Source organism: Bison bison, unplaced genomic scaffold (genome assembly GCF_000754665.1).
Source record: "Bison bison bison isolate TAMUID 2011002044 unplaced genomic scaffold, Bison_UMD1.0 scf7180017864080, whole genome shotgun sequence".
Taxonomy (NCBI): Eukaryota; Metazoa; Chordata; class Mammalia; order Artiodactyla; family Bovidae; genus Bison; species Bison bison.
This window is the reverse complement of record NW_011494652.1, coordinates 4,223,306-4,224,337: the sequence shown is the minus strand read 5'-3', so window position 1 is coordinate 4,224,337 and position 1,032 is coordinate 4,223,306. Positions and strand designations below refer to the sequence as shown.

General features: G+C 58.7%; 1 protein-coding gene across 1 annotated transcript in view; it reads left to right on the top strand.

Annotated features, from left to right (window-relative positions):
- The first annotated feature begins 789 nt into the window (after positions 1-789).
- The window catches only part of LOC104986954 (glutathione S-transferase P-like), a 2,600-nt gene continuing 2,357 nt past the window's right edge, over positions 790-1,032 (top strand). Inside the window, exons 1-2 of the mRNA XM_010837681.1 lie at positions 790-876; positions 986-1,021. Coding sequence (XP_010835983.1) covers position 876; positions 986-1,021 — 37 coding nt within the window. The 5' untranslated portion in view covers positions 790-875. The remainder of the gene's footprint in view (positions 877-985; positions 1,022-1,032) is intronic.

Sequence of the window (1,032 nt, the reverse complement as noted above, 5' to 3'; positions counted from 1 at the left end):
ACGACCCCATAGACAGCAGCCCACCAGGCTCCCCTGTCCCTGGGATTCTCCAGGCAAGAACACTGGAGTGGGTTTCCATTTCCTTCTCCAATGCATGAAAGTGAAAAGTGAAAGTGAAGCTGCTCAGTCGTGTCCGACTCCCAGCAACCCCATGGACTGTAGCCTACCAGGCTCCTCCGTCCATGGGATTTCCCAGACAAGAGTACTGGAGTGGGGTGCCATTGCCTTATGCATACAGAGCCCTTAGACGTAGTCAATAACAAGGCCCTGCAGAAGACCGTGAGGATTGAAGGTGATGCCCTGAATCCAACCCGATGTATTCACTAGCCCTCTGACCTTGGGAACATCACTCTGTGTTTCAGTTTCCTCCTCTGTAAGATGGGATCTGAACAGGACCAAGTCTTAGGGTTGTAATAGGTGTAAATTTCTCAGCGGCAGCCCTCAGTCCCTGAGGGTTTGCTATTATTATAAAGGAGACAGGCTGCGGAAATGGGTGTTTATTGAAATAGCATTCATTCAAGCAAAAAGCATTTATGGAGCACCTACTGTGTGCCGGTGCTGGGGCGCTCAGTCCTGGCCCTCTGGGGGCCCTGAGGATGCTGTGTTCAGGTGCGGTGAGGAGGCCGGTAGTGGCGGCCCGGTGCTGAGTGTGGGAGCCTCTTGTAAAACCGCTGCACAGCAGGCAAGGTGCACGGCTGCGGAGAGCCGGTGGGCCCCTCCGGCCCGGCTTCACCACACCCACACCTCGCCCCAACCCAGATCCGCTCGGTGACTCGGCGGATTCCCGGGGTGGGGCGTCGGGGTGGAGCAGGACCTTAAATATACGGCCTCTGGGTCCTCCCCACTTCCTGCCACACTTGAACTCCGCCGCCTCCAGTGAGTAGGGTCTGGACCGTGTGGGGGCAGGGGCCGGCCGAGCCACCTCCTGCCCGGGCGGCCTGACCCCCGATCCTCCCGCATCGTCCGGTCTGTCTGCCTACCCTAGTGCCGCCCTACACCATCGTCTACTTCCCGACCCGAGGTGCGGCCGCT